The sequence below is a fragment of the Solea senegalensis genome, linkage group LG13 (assembly GCF_019176455.1).
Source record: "Solea senegalensis isolate Sse05_10M linkage group LG13, IFAPA_SoseM_1, whole genome shotgun sequence".
Lineage (NCBI taxonomy): Eukaryota > Metazoa > Chordata > Actinopteri > Pleuronectiformes > Soleidae > Solea > Solea senegalensis.
The window spans coordinates 11199970-11217570 of record NC_058033.1 but is presented as its reverse complement, the minus strand read 5'-3'; the positions used below and the strand labels follow the sequence as shown (position 1 = coordinate 11217570).

Below are 17601 nucleotides of genomic sequence, written 5' to 3'. Positions count from 1 at the left end.
ACCGCTGCTTCATTTTGGAGAATGTTTACCAATGGAAAATAAAAAGATTACGTTTCCATTACTTGTTGAAATGCTGTAAAGGCTGCAGCAACGAGATTGGATCTGGCGTGCCTATCTTTATGATGGTGGAATGATGTGAGTGCTCATGAATGTGTAAGGAGGTGAGGAGAGGTCTCTGGGTTTTACTCCTCGAATGCTGCACCGTGCTAAAAATATGCTAAATCCCATCATGTGCTTGGTTGACAGTGCAGGAGCAGCTTGGGCTTCGCTTCTCATTCACCCAGTCACAAATTATGACATGTAGTGGTAAATTTTTGGCCTTATTATTATTATTTATTTTATGTCTTTCAGGTGCTCCCTCTCATACGGAAGAGGATTAGAGCCATATTCTGACTTTCATTTCAGAAGTCAGACTGTTTTACCAATTTTTTATTAGTTTTTTTTGGCTCAAATCCTCTTCCGTAGTCTCTAGGGGTCGCCACGGCCAATGATTTGGCAGAGATTTTTGCACCAGATTTTTATACGGGCTTGGGACTGGCACAAAGAGGACACTAGAGGATGGGGTCAATTTAGAATGTTCTGTTAACAATGAGAAATGGGGATTGGGTACTTTCCTCAGGAGTACCCCAGCCCTCGAACCTCAAAGCTAATTTCTCTTTCCACTTGGCTGTCCAAATTCTTGGCCTTAATAATCTCCACTGTTGTTGCCAATTTGTATCTTTTTTTTAAAACCTGAATTGTTTTGAGCAAAACAAAAGTTTAAAGAGGACAATGTTTCTTCTCCAATGTATTATTGCTGTTGCAGCCACTCTCAGAGTCAATCAGCTCAAACCACCACTTATTCATTTGAGATGGCCTTTGCAGCATTTTCCATGATGCTACTACTTGTTTGGCTTGTTGATTGTGCAGCCCTTGGCTGAGGTCCCACTCGAAAAACTCTCTCTCGTTCAGTGCCGTCACTGCAGTGAAACTCAGTGGGTGCAGTCGTTACAGCTTCTGCACAAAAAGAGTAATTTGTCGTGATTACAGGTCATTATTATATGACCGGAGGAGGTGGAGGAGGGACAGTGTGGGCCGGTGAGTGTGGTATCTCTGCTGTGTATTTAAATGTAACTGTCCTGAACTGCGTGTTGAAGGTGCCTGTTTGTCTCGGTGTTTCTGGACGTCTTTGTGTTTTCTTGTGCGTTTCTCTGAATGTACCTCACTCACCCGCATCGATCGCTTATGTGAAAACAGACGCATGGCACGTCCCTTTGGAATGCAGTTGTTACAATGTAAATATGTACCAATACATATAAAGAAGCTATTTTTTGCATGCTTTTTGTACATCTACACATAATCAAGGAATAAAGGACAAAGTTAAAACCTTTATTTATTTATTTAATTAGTTATTTATTCAGTTTTACCTGTTTGACTGCTTGCACCACGAGGCAAAAGAAAAAGCGGGGGGACATCCCTGTACATCTTTTATTGCAGTTCAGTAACAGTGGATCACGAGGTGCACACACAGCGGGTGAATCAATCTTGGGTGGCATGTCCACACTTCATGTGTCAAAGAAAGACAGTGACGGAGGTAATGACTGACTTTGGGGTGATTCGTGTGCTCACACAGGTACATGGGAGTGTCTTGTCACACACACACACACACACACACACACACACACACACTTGGACGGATGTTGAGTGCAGGTTACACCCACTGCATCAACAAAAGCAAACCAAGCTACGCCCAAAAAAAAAGGAAAAAGAAAAAAATGCACACACAGCTGAGCTATGCCATCAATTGCAAAAGTCTTAAGTCTTTCAGGATGGCAGTACAAACAGAGATGCTGCTGGAGATCACAAAAGGAAACGCAGGTCATCTGCAGCAAGGTCATTGGATGTCGTCCTTTTCAGTCCCAGTCCATTTACAGTGTGTTTGTGTGTCCAGTGCAGTGTGCTTGGAAAACAACAACAGGCCCACTCGCTTGAAAGTTTGCCCGTCAGTCACTTCTACACGAGAAAAGCAAATGAACAGATGGATAAATCACAAATCCATTCTTTAATTTAATTTAATAAAAATGATCCCTGTAGCAAATGTCTTACTTGAGATAGATCTGTCTCTATGCTGCCTGCCTCCGAATCAGGATTCTGTCAAAATAAAAGTCTCAGGTGACGCGACAAAGAATACTCCTCATGGTGACTGAATAGAGTTTATACTTTGACATGCACTCACTTTGGACTGATCAGTGCCTTACATAGTTCTGTTGTAAATACAAAATGTTCGATTTAGTCAGAGTGAAGCCGCCTGCACAGATGGTTCAGCTTTGCTTGATAAAGTCATAAATGTGAAGTTTACTGCAGTTTGTGCTTTTGTCGGCCTGTGTATTCACTACTGAACCAGAACTGAAATGCATCCAAAGATGCGCAGTTAAATAATAATGTAGGGTGTTGCAGTCTGGAGTGTTGTTGTGCAACGCTTCTCTGCTGCCACCCAGTGTTCAAACTCATTACAGAAATGGGAGTAGAAAAAAAAGAATTACCTGTATATGTGAATCTGTATGTTTGAATTTCATATTCTTGTAAAATTCTCTTTTTGGCAGCAAATAGAGCAACACCAAGTCACACACCACAGTGGCCTGAAAAAGGAAAAGCAGAGATATGTTAATATGCTTAATATTGTATCATATAATATTAATAATATTGTAAAATAATAATAATAATAATAATGAAGTATTCCACAGGCAAATGATAAAAAATACATCATACCACTCCAAAAATGCCCACTCCAGAGCCTATAGCAGTCAATGTTGGGATGATATCAAATTTTCTTGCCTGTAAATGACAAATGACAGATTTGATTCCCTTAATTATTAAGTTTAAATATTTAACTGTAAATATTTGAATAATGTACTTACCAGGGATTGAACAATAATGTCCAATCTGATCCCAAACACTTTGAGAAGGGTCCTCTTCTCAATTTTGTCCTCCAAATAATGCTTTGCATACCTACAATATGAAAATGTAGAATATTATTTTGACAAAACGTTCATATTTACCACATACTTCCTATCATTCTGTCCAGCCTGAGAAAATGTACCTGTATATGGTAATGTATAGAATTAACTTTTACACAAAGACTGTTCGAATCCTCCAAGTGGAAAGGAATAAGTTAAGTCATTATTTTTTATTATTAGTGAATAAATAATAACGCTGATGGCATATTGAAAGCTTTTATAGTAAACATCCCTGCAGCCAATTAGCACTGCTGTAATCATATAAGTAATAGCCTGGTAATGACTAAATAATGACCTCGATAATGACTGTGCCTATAGTATGTGTGAACAGAGCAGACCTTTACAAATGACAGTTTGAGACAAATCTCTGCAGCCACCGAGGGCGAGTAAACATTATAAACTGGCTTTGTAGTGAGACTGTCTGCAGTCGGTACACAGTCAACAGACATGGAGCTGAGCAATATCAGGTGTGCAGGGAAAATGGATGAAGTGAACAAAAATAAACTAATGACCACCGCAGAGAACAGTGACAGTATAGGTTCAATCAACATATACGTTGTGACAAACACTGAAATCTACACAAGAGTATTAGAGCCACATGTAAAAAACAAAGAAAGAAAGAAAAAATTTATTAAAAAAATGGGATGAATTCTGAGATTGAAGTCAGAATTCTGACTTTAATCTAAGAATTCATGCAGTTTTTTTGTTGTTTTTTAATACTCTTCCGTATTTTCACATGTGACCCTAATACTCTTCCGTAGAAGTACACGCCAAACTGAGCATCCTTTGCTACAATCTAGAACTTTGGTGTGCCATGGCTAGTTCTATAGTTGTTCCATGGTTCTCAAACCATGGTTCGTTAGCTTTCTCTTGTGGTCTTTGGAGAAAAATCAGAAATACTGTTCTACTGTATATATACCAGGGTGGAGGTGAGGGATTTTGACCAGAGTGCGTAGAAAATGAAACAAATAACTAATAAAAATCAATAATAATAATCACCTTATCTCTCACTCCATCTTCATCGAATTTAACTCTAGTGTCTAGTGTGTTCTTGTTGAATATGCAAGCACTGCCACAGAGAGGATAAGTGATATGGCACAAAAAAACATGGAAGGATCCAGTTAACTCTCTGGCCAGCAATATAACAAATGACTAAACACATACCACTGAATTAGCCATTTTTGTTAATAGGATTATTGACCAGTTTGATATGAGGGAGGAACATTCAAAAGGAAAATGCGTAACACTGTGATGTAACAAACTCTTCGAGGGCTGTCATGACATCTGGATATGCTGGCAAGTGTCCAAAGACCCTTTCAGGCCGTATGGAGAGAGGAATCAGGACACGAAAAGTAAACATGAGGATCTGAACGTGTTGTGTGACAACCTAAAGCATGGACCGCAAAGCAAAGGCAAGTTCCGCAGCAACATCCATCTGCACTGATTTACAAAATGTACGTCCTGAGGATTTTTTTCCATTGTGGGACACATGGTCAGCGAAAGGTCCCAGCACCTTCTTGCTGTGAGACAACAGTAACATCTGCATCTCTGACTCTTCCTCTGTTCACATCCAGACACAACTGTTTTTTATTGTTGTTTGTGTCCTTAAGTGTTGGAAAGGCGCTTATAAGTAAAATGCATCACTACTAACCACTGTGCCACAGTGCGCCCCTCAATAATGTTATAATGTTATAAAATGGTCAGAAGACTTTCCACACCACAAGAGAAAAAAGGTTCCCCACCCCCTTTTGTAGGATTTAGAGGCATCTAGTGGTAAGTTTGAAGATTGCTACCAACTGAATACCCGTCTCAGCTGCACTTTCTTTACAAGCAGGAATACTAAAGGCCAAAGAAACAACTAACTAACAACTAACAATTAAAGCAAGTTAAACTACAAATCACATCGACCCATTCACTCACACTCAGTCATACAGCTGTACTGCTGCTTTATCACTCACACACACATAACTGTGATTATTTCTCTGCCACAGATGCTCCTTCACCCTTGACCTTTAGATCGCTGGAGTGTACTTACACACCTGAAGTTGTAGCCCACTGATGCTCTGGCCTTGTCCGTCTCATCAGGGTTCCCATAGAGACCGTGAAAGTTGTACTTTGGTTTACAGTGTTTTACATTCACGTCGAGGTTACACGTCCAGTCGATCTCAATGCCAATGGCCCCTCCCTGTCAACACACAAGCACGACAACACAACACACACACAGGCCTCTGTTACTACATGACAAAGAAAAAAGTACGATGCAAAGCTGTGACTATAATAGAATAGTTCTCGTGCAGCAAACTTACCACTTGGGCAATGGTTTCAAAGTTAAAGCCAGAGAGTTTCACTATGTCTCCCAGTTTGAATATTGGACACAGAGGAGCATTCTCTGGATGGTAAAGACATTTACTGATGTATGATGCATCGACGCCTTCCACCAGGTTACTCCTGAAAAACACAAATGGATGTTCAAAATGAAATAGGCACTACTGATTTGACAATTATCATCCACAGCATCAGCATTAGCAGTATACGCCAAAGTCTGGCTATTTATTTATATAGATTTGACCACGTTAGTGTCAAAATAATCACCGTGTGACGCCAAATAAGGGGAAAGTGATAGAATTTTTGATGAACAGGGTGTAGTTCTCCGCAGACATCAACAAAGGAGGGCTAGGGAGGAGAAGAGAAAAAAAAAAGCATGAATCATGAATGAATGAATGGCACTGAATCATTGGACGATATGATGTCTCAGCTTGTAGAATAAATACTTGAGCGTTGCCACATACTACGGTATGACGTGATCGTCCTCAATTGGACACCAAGCCAGCACCTCACAGGTCTTTGTGGCGTTCACGCAGATTCCTGTCATTTCCCCTTGAAACGGAAAATATATGTGAGTTCATCGATGGGACAAAGTCAAATAATAGAGCAAACATTCTGTTAAAAGCGGGACCAAAGAAAAAAAAGGATTTAACAGTGAAGCAAATCTCGACATTTCCCGCTTCCATCTTATCTTAAATACGCATGACGAGCAGAAAGCAAGATATATGAGCGGAGCAAATGCTGAAACAGCTGTTTCCTTTATCTGGTTCCTTTCTCTCCATGTGCTAAGTTTTGTTGCTATCAGTCCCTCTCATCATGTGCCGCACGAGTTAACCGATAGTTCTCCATCATTGGCCCGCTCGTGTTTACTTGCCTATAAGCACAGAGACGGTTCTTTGCTTCTAATGAGTCACTGGCACCTAAAGGTCTATTTGACTGGTCTGTAACAGACAGATGTGAAGCTTCAGCAGACATTGGTCTTATTGAAGGTGATGTGGGACACAAAGAACTTGAACATCACAGGAGTTGACCCTGGGACAGATGGAGGACAATAAATGTATGCCGCTGCTCTTTGAAGTCCCACATCAATACTGTATATGTTTAGACAAGCTCTTATCTGAATGGATATTTGATTTTAAAAGCTGTTTGCTTATATTTTCTCTCAGCTCAGAGTTAATTGGACATCTGCAGTCACAGGTCCTGCAGTCATGAGACTGTGTCTGCTTGCTTAAGGCAGCGTTTTGACACTCAAGGTTTGTCTTGTATTTAACGTGTGTTCGGCGGATTTTAGGAACGGAATTGCCTTTTGGAGATTTTTTTTTTTTAATCTGTATATGCTGCGTATTTCGTCTTAAAGGAATACCTCACCGATTTGCATTTAGCTTTGTATTACTAGAATAGGGGAAGTATTTTTGAAAAATTGTGCTTCCGAACCTCAGTTTCCCCTGAGTTGAGAAATATCTTCATTCTTTTTTTTGTTACGTGCCCACCAGTGACACTCGGTCTGAGCCTTGAAACTGCAACTCTAATTCCATACTTTTTAGACCCACTCGTTGGGGGGCGGGACCTCATTTCCAGAATGTAAACAGTGTCTGCCATCTTTGCTAACAGTTAAGCTGTCACTGGTGGGCAACTCAGGGGAAAACTGAGGTTGGGAAGCACAGTTACTACAACTATTCTAGTAACACAAAGCTAGTATTCCTTTAACTGACTGAGGGAGCATTTGTGTGAGTCTTTTCATGATCACTTCTTTGCATTTTCAGTCACACTCCTATGCCTGTTTGCAGCCGTCCTGCTTTCGTAGCACAGTGTTGCGGCTGCTGCCTCTGTCTGACTTGATATAAAGCAAATCAGTTCCTGAATGTCACGAGATCTAAACACTGCTAAACTGAGACAGCGGTGTGAAGCTGACATGCTTAATCTGGGTTTAGTGACCGCAGTAACCATTTATCTATATTAAGTTATGCACTGCAGTTATTATATACTTCAGCGATCAACAAACGCGGTTGCTAAGACTCCGGTTGTTGATTTTAATCAGTTTTCTGTCCACATTAGACAAATATTTACCTCAGCAGTGATGAGATCAAGTGCAGTTTTAGTTTACTGTGTGCGAGCTCATTATAAAGCACTTCTCAGAGAGACACAACCCATTCTGCAAACACACTGCTCCACAACCTGACATGCACCTCTGCCTCCCACATCGCCGGGTTCGAGAAGTTTAAAGAAGGCTTTTCGTCTTTGGCAGTGCAAAGCAAAACAAAACGTTGGAAAGCCAGAGGTCTGAGACTGAGTTTGGCCACAGGCAGACAGACGGTTACTCAGTGAGGACAGCTGAGGTCACCCACTGTCGGGCCGTCAGGATTTACCATGTCCCGTACGTTTGTAACTCCCTCCTTCACAGTCGGCATCCGAGCTGCAGTTGTGTTTGCCTTTCAGCTGTCGTAAACAAGAGAATGTTCAAAATAAAGGATTTGAAGGACACATAACCATTTTATACACAAGTAACAATGAGGAAATGATACATTCAGCATTTATTTTACATTCTGCAGCATATAGAGAAACCACCAGTCTGTCAAAACGTTTAAGAAGAATTGTTTTCAGCGATTTGAGACACAATTATCCAATTACACAAACAGTCTCGGAATGAGTCGCAGTTTCCGCTTTGTTTTACTATTTATGGAAGTGTATATATTTGAGGGAGCTGGGGGAAGCAGTGAGAAAGAGAAATGAGAATGAAAGGGTATTTTACATACCTCGGGACACTTTCCCATATTCTGACCCTCAGTTATGATGTAGTTTGTCATCACCACAAAAGACGAGTCTCCCTGAGAGTAAGGATTTCAAGAAAGCATGTGTTAACATCTTCTAGATGAATCTTAAGCCACAAAGCGACAACAGAACCTTTAAAAAAAACAAAATATTCAACATAACATACGTTTTTTTCCTTTGATGTCTGCATTTACATCCATCTCACAGAAATAGCAACAAATGCTCTCAGTGAGGTGCTGTTCACAAAAGTGGACCACTATTATCTCCATTATCTGCTCATGGACAAAACATGGACTATTATATGAGGTGTTTTCTCTATAATGTATAGAATACAGTGTTTTTAAAAGCTGATGTTTCTCCCTTTGGTTCAAATTCACTTCAATTCAATGACATTTTTAATTGTCACATACATAACCATGCAAAGTACAATGTGTGGTGACACTTTGCGTCTTGTAAACATTGGTGTCCATTTAAATTGAAGTATTGTTTGCATGTTGTTTTAAGAACATGGCGTATTTAAGTCTCTTCTTTCAGGAGCCGATCGTTTGTCACAGCTGATGTTGCATCTGCTCTCCAGGTGTGGTGTAGGGCGGAGCCTGTCTGGGTGAGTTTGTTTTTGGATTATTTTATGCTTGTGTGACTCTCAAAGAAGGACTCAGGGCCGTAAACGTCGCGTAAAATGAAAAGATAATTACACCTGGGGGTGGAGTGTGTGACAAATATTAACATACAGCCACAATTCTGTTGGCTCAGCAGACAAGAGTGAAAGCAAGGTGCGGTGCGAATGTAATTTAAGCAGTGACACAATAGCAATAGCTTACTACTTTTATTTTGAAATGTCAAAATGTGTGTATCGTAATGACAGCCAATGTCAAATCAAATGTGATCATTTTTAAATATAGTGGTAAAATACTGTTGAATAATAGTAATGATCTTACTACTGTGCAGTTACAGTAAATTCAGAAGACAATATACAGCTAAATCACAGTTGTATGACACAACTGTGAGGTTGCAGGAGTAATGATTCAGTAACTTAATGTGAAAATAAAACATGTTGGTCCAGTCATTTACTGTAAAAGTGATGCAACTTCACAGGAATTAGTGAGACTGTAAAGTCAGATATTTAACAGTGTAGGATTCTCCTGAATCTCCTGAATGAAAAAAACATTTGTTTTCTCTGGGTCATTCTCACAGAAAACTGATATTTACCTCATCAAAGTGTAAGTCTCATCTTATGTGACATATTTATACCAATCCTTGTGCCAAAGCCATTCTGCATGAAAGAAGGCCCACACCTCTAAGCAAACATGGCAGCCTTTGTGGAGTATTATTTATTGTATTTCAAAGATGACAGTACTGTACAAGTAAACACGGGGCTTTAAGACATTTGACCACAGTGTTTCTAAAGGAGGATTGTTTGCTCAGATCGTTACAGGATCCATGAAACGACTTTTGGGAAGCACAAGGACGCACTAATGTTGACAAAGCCTCCGTATCGTCAGGCGTCAACCTGTGTGTGCTCCAACGTTGCGTCACTTGGATCTGGCATTAAATCAACCAACACGGATGCTTTAGATGTACAAGAAAACTTTGTTGTTTCAATATGACCAGCGTTCATTGGGGACGCAGAAAATTCTGTGTTGACTGTCTGAGTCAGTCTGATGTGAAGTCAGTCTGACAGCCATTTACCTCTGACTCAGATTTAATATAAATCAACAACAGTTAGTTAGAACCTTTGTCTGACTGAAACTACTGTACCAAATCTGCATTATCTGCACTTCCTTCAAAGAAAATAAAAACCCTTACAGTGATCTGTACTGTGTTTCTGTCAAGTTTTGAGTAAAAGATCTGAAGAAATGTGATAAATAAATAATTAAAAAAACTGGTCAAATTTGGTCAAATTAAACAAACAGCAGCATCAGAATGATTTCAAGTTTATTCTTCATTTCACTAAAAATGGGTGAAACTGCCCTTTAAATAACTAGGTGCTCTGTGCATGTGCCACAGTTCCTGCCCAGCTGGGCATTGACCTGGAAATAAGAGTAGAAGCCAGTGCACAGAGGAAGACAATGTTGGACTCATCAGCAGACTGAATTTAGCCTCTGTCCACTTTAACAATGAATTATTTCAATGGTGCAAAGACACAAAATGGCGCTTAATGTACTAACAGTGAGCTGCTAACCAAAGCTGCTTTGACCTGTGATGTAATTTGGGTTAGGGTTCATACCTTGTGCAAAAACAAGCAGCTTGTGCATGCATGAAAGGCTTCAGCTAACCTGTCACCAACCTGCGGTGGGAAGACGTAGTCGGCCACGTCCCAGACTCTCTCGTTCCCATTCACGCTGGTGTAGCCCACGCCTTTCATTTTGGTGAAGACGGAGCTTATTGCCGTGTCTGTGGACTGGTAGCCTTTCTCGTAGATGAAAACCCACCTGCAGGGGACATAGAGAGTCAGTCTCCTGTCAGGTCTGTCAGCACCTCAGACTCCCACTCACTCAAGCAAACAGTCAAACATTTAAACCCACAGGCAAGGACATGCATACGTGCGATGCTGACATTCTGCACAGCCACTCCACATCCCGCCAGGACACCTCACAGTGATATATGTGTGACAGTGACAGTGTGTGACATTTCCAAAAAATAAAGAAAAAAACATCTCACCAATTTCAAAAAAGTGATCATAGTTGTGCAGTAAATCCATGTCTGCCTGGCCTTTTGGGCTTATTGCGCCCATAAAAGGGCCAGAAAATGTCCTGTGACCAAGTGCTTTTGCCCATTTTTCCAGAACACTTTGAACCTTTGATGCGTGGCAGTTGTTTATTTACAATTTACTGCATGTTAAAAGTCAGGTCAGAACAATAAAACTGACCTTTATTTAGAAAGAAATCCCACTGTAGTTGTAAGAACGATGCAAATTAGCATAGAGCAACTCCAGCCTGCTGTATATAGAAAATGTTTTATGTATAAAGATGATAGCTATTGCTAGTGTCCCACACCTGTCCCAACGTAGGCCTTTAAATATTTAAATGAAATTAGTCATACGCCACAACCTGTCATCGCGCTTTACTAACACGGCGTTGCTCTTGCCTCCGTCTGTCTTCACATAAAACCAATCCCTCCCTATGCACAGCGTGGGAATGTCAACAGGTGACACGGGATCCACACAACACAGACTGACATGATGCAGTGGCGATGTGTGAACTCATTTGACATTTGTTTGTATTTAAACGTGATGCACTACAGCTTTAAATATCCCAGGTCTGTTGTGGTGAGTTAGTGCACTTTTGTCTCGAGAGCTAAATTAAGAATAAGTGCTCGAATCCTTCGCCACATAAAAGGATTAGCATCAAGCAGGAATCAGCTGCAGTGCCTTTTATTTTCTGCAGAGAGAGAGAGAGAGAGAGAAAGGAGTTTCTCATTGCGTCACTCAGTGTCTGTGTGTGCATGTGTGTGTGTGTGGCTGTCCAGGTATATGAGTGACAGCTGCTATTCACTGGGCAGAGACTGTATGCACATGCACACACTCACACACACACACACACACAAATGTATGTTTATATAGAATGTAAAAAGCAATCATCCCTGGGCAGGAAGCCTACAGTGGTATGTATTGTCTGTGCACAATGAAAGCAACAGACGGACATCTTTGAAACATCTTTCAGACTGCACAGAGAAATAAGATGCATAATGAATTAAATGCCACTCGGTCCTATCAGGGAAACCAATCAAATGATGTAAGTTGGTGCTGAGACTGTAGGAGGAGAAGTGGAGGAGAGGGAGAGAAAAAAAAACCCACCAGCATAAAATAATGGAAGGATCTTTTAAAAACAGCAGTGTGAGTGAGATTTGTATCTGCTCCGACAGAAGGAGAGCGGCGAGGCACGGTGCGGGCTCCTTCATGTGCGTGGGGCTTTTCTCTTTCCACCACTCTGTGGCACGGAGATTAGTATTCGTTTTTGTGAAAACAAATTGAAACGGGGGGGAGAAAAAATCTCCCCCCTTCAACTGTGAAATGCAAACGGTTGGGGACTTAATTAAAAGAACAGGCCTTAAAAGAACAGGCGTTATGGTTTTCTAAATGAGTATTTGCTTTAATGTCGAGATTTATTCTTATGTCATATATAAAATGTGCGTTTTTAATAAGATACAAAGCAGTTTTTGGTATGAGTTGCTCCCAATCTGTGATTACAGCCAAGCCATAATGTGAGGGTTGTCATTTTTGTCAGCGTGCACCAAACACAGTAGCAGCCGTTTTCTCTTGTTTGCTGATTTGAATTTCATGAAGTGAAAAAATGAAAAAGTAAATAAGAAGTGAAGTTAAAATGAAAAGTAAAATTACTGACAAGGCGATCAGTGAGTCACTGGTCCACTGTTGCTGCCGCTGCCGCCGCTGCAGCAGCCTGTCTACCTGCTGCTTAAATCCTGAGGAAGTGAATCTAGACAGCTTTATAATCACATCTCCTTTCATGTCCATCACTCTGGCCAAACTCAGTGTGGCGAGATGGCTGCAAAAGGCAAGTGAAGAGGGGGCGCAGGAGAGGGAGGGAGGGAGAGAGGACTGTGGGTGCTTCCTTAAACCTGTGCTGCAGGTGCACCCATGTTAAATTGCCGTGGGAATAATACACAACTCCTTATATGGACATCACGTGTGTGTGTTCACAGGTCACATATTCAGGCTTTAAAAAATGTTGATGATTCATTTTATACACCGCATTTTAAGTAGGGATATAAAGTAGCAATATTTGTGCAGAAGTCACAAAATAGACCCTTTTTTTCTTTTCTTTTTGTTCATAAAAATGAGCCAAGTGAACTTTGAACTATGATGGATTTCCAAATTTCACAAACTCAATCCGATTTTAAACATTATTGAGTACTTTTTGCTGATTGGCTATAGGTTGTGCTGAAAGGATATAAGTATTCTCATACCCTCTGTATATACTGTTTAAACGTGGCATTTTTTTGAAAACACGCTGCAGCTGTTTCCCTTTTCTCTCTCTTTTTGTTTATCAGAAACTAAACATTTCACACATCTGAAGATTTTGAAATGAAACTTGTGATCATAATGAAAGTTTTTCTGACTCTGAATGTACCGTGACAAAATAGCAACCACAAAGAGAAGCCAATGTGCCACTTCAAGTTTCCTCTTTTTTTCCTTTTTTTAAAAAGGAGAAATAAATGAAAACTGAAAGAGAGAGAAACCTTGCCATGAGCAAGAAAAAATATGTTCATAAATGTGTCTTTCTCTGTCACATATATGGTCACAGTTTAGAACCACTGGCAGAGTGTAACACGCTGCTGTTTGGCAGTGAATTGGGCAGCAGTTGATTGTGATCTGTGTTAGCATATGCCTCAGCGTGTTCATCACACACAAGCACCTCAGGTTCTGCTGTTCAGAGGTGTGTACACACACACACACACACACACGCACAGAGTGAGAGGTTCAAGGACACTTACTGACTTCCATACATTAAGACAGACTAAACAAATGGCGCTTTTCCACTACATTCAACTCGCATTTAAGCCAAATGATTATAAAATGCAACCATAAAAACCTTTAGTTTTAAAATTGCCTAACCCTAAATAAATCAATTTGAACCCTCATTCTGCCTATATATCACTTATATAATCAGATTATTATTATTTATTATAAAAAATATATATAGCCCTAATCATATTTCTCATTCTGTCAGATCTTACTGTTCATAATGTTAACTTTTTATTTTACTTTTAAATACAACAATTTTATTAATACAACAATTTTTTACCCCAAGTAAATTGTGGCCCTTACAACTTTTCCTACCCCTAAACCATTTTCTTTAGAAAAGAACAACACAATTAATGTCAATAAGATGATAAAGATAAAGTTACCCTCAAATGATTTTTTTTTTTCAAAACATTTTATCAATCTTAGCAGCAACACTTTCGGCAAGTTTGATTAGGTGTCGGCCAGTCATTCAAAGAACAGAGGGGATTGTGGTCTGTGGGCTTTTTATTGACCATCAAATGATGTTATTGCTCGATGCTCAGATAAGTCAAGGGCCTCGAAGGAAAATGTTTATGTCCTGCCATAAGTACAAAAAGTCTGGACCCTAAGATGTACAGGACCGGAGCTTAGAGACGCCACCATTAACATCATGTCATTATGTTTTTAAGTGCAGAGCAGTAAGTGCAGGGAAAGCACAGGAACACACGTTCTAAGGAAAATACCACAAATTTGCTATCAGTAAAAAAAAGGTCCTGCCTCATTAGTGGCCTTTGGTCCCCATGAGAACTACTGGTCCTTTTCTAACAAAAGTGGCAATTTACTGAATAACTAATTATTTTTAAATAGAAATCGATGCACATCTTGAAATTAATGTATTACTGTGTATATATGTATATCTATATATGTATATGTACAGTATATTTCTTTTTAATTGTCTGTTTTACGCAATTAAAAATGTAATACATGAGTGAGTATTTTAAGACACTTATGTGGTGTTGCTCTATTACTTTTAATCTACAATATAACACAGCAAACACTGAACCGAACTATGATTAGATATTTGCCCAAATTCTTCATGCTATTGTACATGCACATGTGTACAAATGCACATAAACACACACAGACTTCAGGAATTTAGGAATATACACTGACCTCTGTTTATTATTTTTTTAGAGCCACATCTTAAATTCACATATTAATCCGAACTGTAACCAGAGCATACTACTAATAAAAAAAAATTTAAAAAACAGAAAAGGAAAATAAAATGTCCTAATGAGGTAAGAAAACAAGTGTATACAAACACAGCTTTTTGCAGCGAGTTTTGTTTGGACTTTGTTTGCATTTCTTTCTGGTCCTTTGGACAGTCTAAACAAAGTGATAACCTTAACCTGACCACAACTGACTCTACTGCACACTAAATACACACGCGCCTCACTGATCTAACCTTAACAACAACTGACAGATGAGATGCTGTGCTTTGAAGTGAGATACATTCTCAGCAGACTTTCTGTCCTCTTCCAAGGAAACACTCCAACATGTCCGAGCAAGTGTGTGCGTGCGTGCGGGTGTGTGTGTGTGCAGCGGCAGCGAGTGGCTCAGAATGCGTCAGTCAACAAGCATGCTGCAGTTTTTGTCCCAACTTGAGAAGGGCAGAAAATAACAACAATCTGTGCGGTGATCATGCCCTCGTACTTCCTTTTATTCCTCTTTCTGAGTCAACTCTTTGTGTGATTGGCTTTGCCAGCACACGCAAGTTACAGTTACTGTACAAATCTCTAATCGACGCCTTCAAGATTGTCTGTGGTTCTTTAAATACAGTGTCAGTGAAAAAGTCTTGAATTATGTCACTGTCAACATCACAAGCCAGCAAAAAGAATTACACTCGCTGAATTTAATAAGGTCACACTGAGAGGTCACTCCTGTGTCAGACCTCCTTCTCCAAGCCGATTGAAACACATCAGACAAAGTAGAAAGAGAAAAAAAAAGGAGAATTACCCAATAATGTACGCCAGGACTCCCAGCTGGATGATACGACACACCACTCCCACCCTCCTGTTCCTGACCAATACCTGGCGCGGGGTCTCGTACTCAAAGAAGAAGTCAGAGATGGCGTTGGTGATGTGGTTCTTCATCTTCTCTCATTAGTTGACCCACAGAGAGGAGGGTCTCTCTCTCTTTTTTTTCTTCACCCCACTTGCATACAAACTCCACTTCCTCGACACTCGTCCTGGTTCGCCTCTGTCTCGTTCCACACTACTGGCGAGGAGGGTCCTCTGCCTCCTCTCATAAGTGACGCTTCATGAGAAGTCCTGAGGTGTTGGACTTCCTCCTTCCCACGCTGCTCTCCCTCCCTCCCTCCCTCCTTCCCTCTTTTTCTCTGTTTGTCTGTCTCCCTCTGTTTCTCCCTCTCTCTCTCTGCACAGGTTCACTCTCTCTTCAACAATCTTCCTCATCACTGCCTCTTCCACTGAGCTTCATCATCTCTCCCTCTCACTCTCTCTTGTTTCACAGTCACATACCAAATCGGTGATGGGACATTTAGTGAAAGTGACATGTTTGCTTTAGTTTAAATAACTCAACAGTTGCCAAACAAGCACAGGACATCCTCCTCCTTCCCCTGCTTTATGTACAGTATATGTGTGTGTGTGTGTGTGTGTGTTCAATCAAACCTTATCATCTCCACTGACGCTCTCTTCCTGCATGCTTGGCAGAGATAGAAAGTGCATGAGCTCAACACAGTCACAGTGCATGTGTCCCTCTTCAGCTTGTTTGCCTACACTCTCTTGTCATCGTAAGCCTTCTTAAGTTTTATCACCAGTCTGTGTTGGGGACACACAGAGAAACAGTTTGGGTTTCCCACCCTGAAATCAATAATCCGCCCTTTCCCACCCTTCATACACGGTGAGGTGCTTTGCATTTCTAATCCTCACTCTCAGATGAAAGGAATTTGCAAACACACTGTTGTAGTGAAATTGAACCATTCCAGTACAAAATGGTGTACATACGAGAATTTCCTTCTTCAGTATTTTCTGTCACTTGTGAGCAATTCTTCTTAATCCCCGCAGATTAGTGACTGGAACATTTTATTTTGGAATCGTGTCTAAAATCCAAATCTAAATCTGGCTAAGCTTATTCCCTAAGAGGCATTAAACTACATTGGTATTTGTCATAAAATGACTTTGGAATGATTACAAGGAACAAGAAACGATTTCAAGTTTAGTGTCTGATATCAATCACTGTATACTCCACAAATAAGAGACACTCAATACTTTCTCAGCAGTAATTAACCCTTAGAACACAGAGCATTTCGGCTGCTTTTTTCCATTACTATGTTTAAACATACAGTATATGCAGAGGCTATAAGAATGTGCAATGCCCAAGCACAACCTGGACAATGATGAAAAAAAAAAAATCTTTTTCACCAACTATTTAAACACATCTGAGCAAAAGGTACTCAAGCACTAAAGTACTAATGTTTAAAACCGGATTGAATTTGTGAAATTTGAAAATCTGTCACAGTTCAAAGTTCACTTTTCGTTTCGTTTTTATGAACAAAAAGAGAAGAAAAACAGTCTATTTTGTGACTTCTGCACAATTATTGCTCTTTATATCTAAAAAATGGATCATAACTTTGACTCAACCACACATAAGAATACAAAAAATGTCCATATAAAGAGTTGTGTATTATTCCCACAGCAATTTACCATGGACGCACCAGTGGCACAGATCTGTGCCGCGTGAGCACTAAGGGTTAATATTTGGACACTTACCCAACATCATCATTTTATATCATCACTATCTGCGGCATCTTTTTCATTCAAGTTTGAAATATTTGACGATGATTGGCTGATGCACGAGATCCAGTTACACATCCAAATGTAATGTCAGTCAGTTAAAGTGGCTCAAAGTTAATATATAGGACATTAACTTTTGAACTAAACACCATTCATGCCTGCACGGCTGTTGATTGAATTTGCTCACTCATTTTGTTGAAGTAAATCAAACAGTTCATTTTCAGGGGAAATG

General features: G+C 40.1%; 1 protein-coding gene across 3 annotated transcripts; it reads right to left on the bottom strand.

Moving 5' to 3' along the window:
* Nucleotides 1-1355: 1355 nt before the first annotated feature.
* On the bottom strand, nucleotides 1356-15907 carry p2rx1 (purinergic receptor P2X, ligand-gated ion channel, 1). 3 transcript variants are annotated; one of them, XR_006361549.1, is made up of 14 exons: nucleotides 15571-15907; nucleotides 10378-10522; nucleotides 8075-8146; nucleotides 7688-7757; nucleotides 5786-5873; nucleotides 5589-5669; nucleotides 5303-5444; nucleotides 5036-5181; nucleotides 2898-2988; nucleotides 2749-2814; nucleotides 2523-2618; nucleotides 2216-2243; nucleotides 2086-2130; nucleotides 1356-1992 (listed from the first exon to the last, which is right to left on the bottom strand). XR_006361549.1 is itself a non-coding variant. In XM_044041459.1 (13 exons), exons 1-13 carry the CDS (start codon nucleotides 15705-15707, stop codon nucleotides 1987-1989), a joined length of 1185 nt encoding a protein of 394 aa, XP_043897394.1. In that variant the 5' UTR covers nucleotides 15708-15907; the 3' UTR covers nucleotides 1356-1986. The 3 variants fall into 3 exon arrangements, 2 of the variants coding, with proteins under 2 accessions (XP_043897394.1, XP_043897395.1); XM_044041459.1 differs by lacking the exon at nucleotides 2216-2243; XM_044041460.1 differs by lacking the exon at nucleotides 2216-2243 and having other exon boundaries at nucleotides 7700-7757.
* Between the last annotated feature and the right edge of the window lie 1694 nt (nucleotides 15908-17601).